Source organism: Pinus tabuliformis, chromosome 1_2 (genome assembly GCF_031772625.1).
Source record: "Pinus tabuliformis cultivar Carrire ecotype Pingquan chromosome 1_2, CPIR1, whole genome shotgun sequence".
Lineage (NCBI taxonomy): Eukaryota > Viridiplantae > Streptophyta > Pinopsida > Pinales > Pinaceae > Pinus > Pinus tabuliformis.
The window spans coordinates 553,363,306-553,367,634 of NC_142298.1; the positions used below are offsets into that span (position 1 = coordinate 553,363,306).

A 4,329-nucleotide genomic window follows, 5' to 3' on the forward strand; every position below is an offset into this window, starting at 1 on the left:
GCTTCCAGCCCAGAGGTATTTGTTACAAATTTGTTGAAGTCGAGCGAGAATATTTCTGGGGATCCAGGCAAGTTCCATCCAAAAGACTGGGGTTGCTTCCAGCACCGATTTAATGAGAACGGGGTGCCCAGATCTGGATAGATATCTGTGACTCCAACAATTTAGCCTTTTCTCCAATTTGTTGACTAACTAGACCCAGTCTGCAGTTCTTTGACTCGCAGGTTTTAGCCAGAATCCCAGATATTTTAGGCCCCTGTCCATAGGGTGAATGGAGAAAGGGAAGGCTTGATGAGCAATTTGAGCTTCGTTTACTGAGGATCTGGCGAAAGTGATCGTGGATTTTTGCTGGTTAACCATCATGCCAGTGGCCTTCATGAAGAGTTGGAGGATTCGGGAAAAGGATAGAGAGTCTCGGATGCTACCATCCAGTAGAATGAGGACATCATCCACAAAGAGTAGATGTGTAAGATAGTAATCATCTGTGATCTTGATACCGCTGATGGATCCCTCTCTTTTAGCAGATATGGTTAGACGGCTCAAGCCCTCCATGACCATGAGGAATAATAGAGGGGAGAGAGGACATCCTTGTCGGAGTCCCCTTTCAGAGTGGAAGAAATGGGAGGCCGATCCATTGATGAGCACACTATAAGATGGGGTCATAATGCAGGCCATGATCCAGTTGATAAGAGATATTGGAAAACCCAGATGAATGAGTAGCATTTTAATGTAAAGCCAGCTAACCCGATCAAAGGCTTTTGACAGATCAATATTGAGGAGAATGCACTTTAAGTGTCTAGACCAAATAGAATGCAGGGCCTCTTGGGCAGAACCAATGGCTTCATGGATTTGTCTATCCTCCAAGAAAGCAAATTACTGAGGGGCAATGTGTTTGGAGAGGATGGGTCTAAGACGATTGGCAATAATCTTAGAGATGATTTTGTAAAGACAGTTACACAAGGAGATGGGACGGTAGTCATCGAAGGAGGAAGGGGAGTCAGTCTTGGGTATGAGGGCTATGAAAGTTGAGTTGATAGCATGATATAAACAGCCCGATGCTCTGCTTTCCTCCACCACCCTTAGCAAGTCTTGACCCAAGAGTTCAAAAAAGGTTAGGTAAAACTCAATGGACCATCCATTCGGTCCAGGGCTTTTATCTTTCTTGAACCATTTTAATGTGCCCTCCAATTCTTCCATGGTCACTGGAGCCGTAAGATCTTCAGCGTCTTCCTCATTTACATATCTAAGGAAATGATTTGCCACATTAATAATTTCAGCCAGGTTTGTTCCTAGTGGAGATTTGTATATGCTTCTGAAGTGATTAGTACCAAGCTTGGAGAGCTTATTGAATGAGTCTGCAAGACCCCCCTCTGGTAGAGGCAGATTCCATATAGTATTTGAGACTTTCCTTCCTTTTGCATAGTTCTAAAAAAACTTTGAGTTTTCATCTCCATCTTTCAACCATATAGCTCTGCTTCTCAACCCATTGGATTCCTCCCTTAGTTCGAGGATGCTTGCTTTTTGGTTTTCCAGCTCAATCAATCGAAATTTTTCCTCCCCCGAGATGAATCCCAAATTCCGGTCATCCTGTAGAGAAAAAAGCTCAGCTTCAATGTTGGTGAGCTGTTCAGATTCCTTTCTGTTCTTTTCCTTTGCCCAATTGATGGTTAGATGCTTTAGCAAGGTGAGGTTATTACAAAACCTTTTTGCCAGGGAAGCCTCTCTGTCAATGGGATGTGCCTTCCAGAAGTCATTGACCAATTTTATGAAACCCTGATCTTGTATCCATGTGTGATTGAATTTAAATGGGGCTTTTGGTTTCGGGTGTGGCCCAAATATCTCCAGATATATGGGGGAATGATCAGATATACCCCCTGAACCTACCCATTGCTTATAATGGTGAAATTTCTGAAGCAGAGGGCCCTTCATCAAGAATCTATCCAGTCTGCGAGCTAAAGCTGCCGAGCCCACCCTTCTGTTCCTCCAAGTGGGCTGAGGCTTCTGCATGGGGACGTCAATGAAGTTTTTCTGATCCAGAATGTTCCTCATGAATTCCGTGATGGCATCCACCTGTGTCGAGGACCCCCATGATTCACTGAACCCCAAAGAAAAATTTAGATCCCCCCCCAGAATGGTGTGATCTCCCTCTGGTGATAGGGACCATAAACGTTCAAGATTCTTAGAGATTTTCCAAGCTCCGATGAAAAAATATCAATACCCAAGAACCCCAGTCCACCCCAAGCTGCATCAATTCTGATGGTTCTGAGATTGTAGCCGATAGCCAGACCCCCTGATCGTCCAATAGCATCGGTTGCCATGAATTTCCATTTTGGGGCTAGGGCTTGTAAGGAGAGGGTAACGTTCTCAGCCGGACCTAGAGTCTCCTGAAGTAGAATAATGTCAGGCTGTTCTACCTCGAAGAGCCGCTGTAGGGCTAGTTTTTTGGGGGGACTAGCCAAACCCCTGCAATTGAAAGATAAGCATTTCATAGGGGAACACTTCGCGGGGTTGGAATTTCTCTAAGGACCCCTTCGAGTGTAGATTGATGACCTGATGCTACCTCTGCCCTAGCCCGTCTGATAGCTTTTGAGAGTTCAGTCTTCCTGCATCTGGTGGTCATAGGTCCCGTCCCTGATTGGATGATACCCAACCCCACCTGACTACCTGGTAGATCAGCTTTGTGCGCACGGGATCGAAGTGCATAAGGATGGGAGGTTGATTTACAGGGAGATGACTGCGAGGTAAATGAGGAAGAGGGTGGAAAGGAAGGCTGAACCGAAGAAATAGTCGGGGGAGGGGATGATATGATGCAGTGTGCAGATGATACATGAGCTTTTGATGTAACCAAAATCAATGAAGTATCAAGTGAACAGGGAGATAGGGTTAGAGAGGTACCCGAGACCTGAGCAGCCCCTGCTGCTGCCCGAGCCCTGGTCATCGGCGGGGAGGACGATCTGAATCCCTTCTTTCCTGATTTCTGCAGAGTAGCTTGAGGAGAGACCTGTGAGACAGGAGAGGACCCTGAGGCTGTCGAGTTATAACAGGGGAGGCACCTCTGGATGGGATTGGAGTAATCTTAGGTGACTCCTCTGATTTTTTATTGAGCAGACAATCCTTGAACAGGTGCCCCACCTGATGGCATCGATTGCAGCGAAACGGGACACCTTCGTAGTCTAGGATCTGTATTCTGCTGTATTTTCCCCAATGCAGTGTGATATTTTCTTCCAACCCTTCTCGTGTGTCTAGGTGAACAAGCACACGAGCAAGTGTACGCTTCTTTGATTCCTCAAACGTGCGGTCATGGTCTAGGTATGTGCCAAGCACATTGCCAATCCTTATGAGTACATCCTCGTTCCAGTATTGTAGCGGTAAACCCAGCATTCGAACCCACAGGGGTCCCGCCCCAATCTGTTCATGCTCAGGGTAAAAAAGGGGACTCCACCTCTTGAGCAGGACTAGTGCCATTTCGATGTGCCAGTACTTTGCCAGAACCAGGTCCGTGTAGATTTCTTTTGCGAAATGAAGAGAGAACCATCCACGGGGGAGAACATGGACATCCAGAATTATTTTAGCAGACCACCCCAGATCTCCTTTACCCATAGCGTCAATCTGTTGGCTGAGTATGCCCGCCCTCACACATTTCCTACCAGAACAGTACGAGCCATAACCGCCACTTCCCCGATGGCTGATGTTTCTCCAAACCTTATGTTAATGTCCTTTGACGTTGTTAGAGTCGGTCTAGTAGCCCTCCACCAGAGATCAAATCTCTTTGCATTTCATAGTTAGGTGTCTCATCGGAGTGATCATGTTGCATTCCGTTAGGCATGCCATAATCTCGGTGGAAGGAGTTTATGTTGTCATTCCCCTCTTGTTTGGCACTGCTGGTTCAGGTTTGTTCAAATAAATAAAGTCCTCAAAGGGTCATTCATTTTGCTTTAAGTTTTTAGGTCTTAGGTCTAGGGTTTGAGTCTAATTTTGTCTTGAGAGGTCATCAAGGACTAGTAGGCTAGAGGGATGTCCTTCATTAAACATTTCTTATCATTGTACAGCTAAATTTTTGCCTTGTTCTCAAAAACTTTGTTTTTGAAAACAAGGTCATTATCTCATTTTTGTAAAAATTCTCAAAATTTCAAATTCTTCAAATGTCGAAGTGCAGCCTTGGTCTCCTTTGCCAAAGCATCCCAGAAGCTATCCCTGCAAAAATTTTCAGAAGAAATCATCATTTCAACCAATTTTTCAAAGAAATGAAATTAAAGGTTAGGGCCAATTAAAGCAAAAAAATGTCAACATTCAAACATAACAAAGTGGGTTTTGGGCAAGTGAAAAATTAAA

General features: G+C 45.0%; 1 protein-coding gene across 1 annotated transcript; it reads right to left on the reverse strand.

The window, feature by feature from the left end:
* Positions 1–1,422: 1,422 nt before the first annotated feature.
* LOC149206782 (uncharacterized) lies at positions 1,423–3,597 on the reverse strand. Its single transcript, XM_089397798.1, has 3 exons — positions 2,999–3,597; positions 2,166–2,460; positions 1,423–2,067 (listed from the first exon to the last, which is right to left on the reverse strand). Exons 1-3 carry the CDS (start codon positions 3,595–3,597, stop codon positions 1,423–1,425), a joined length of 1,539 nt encoding a protein of 512 aa, XP_089253924.1.
* Between the last annotated feature and the right edge of the window lie 732 nt (positions 3,598–4,329).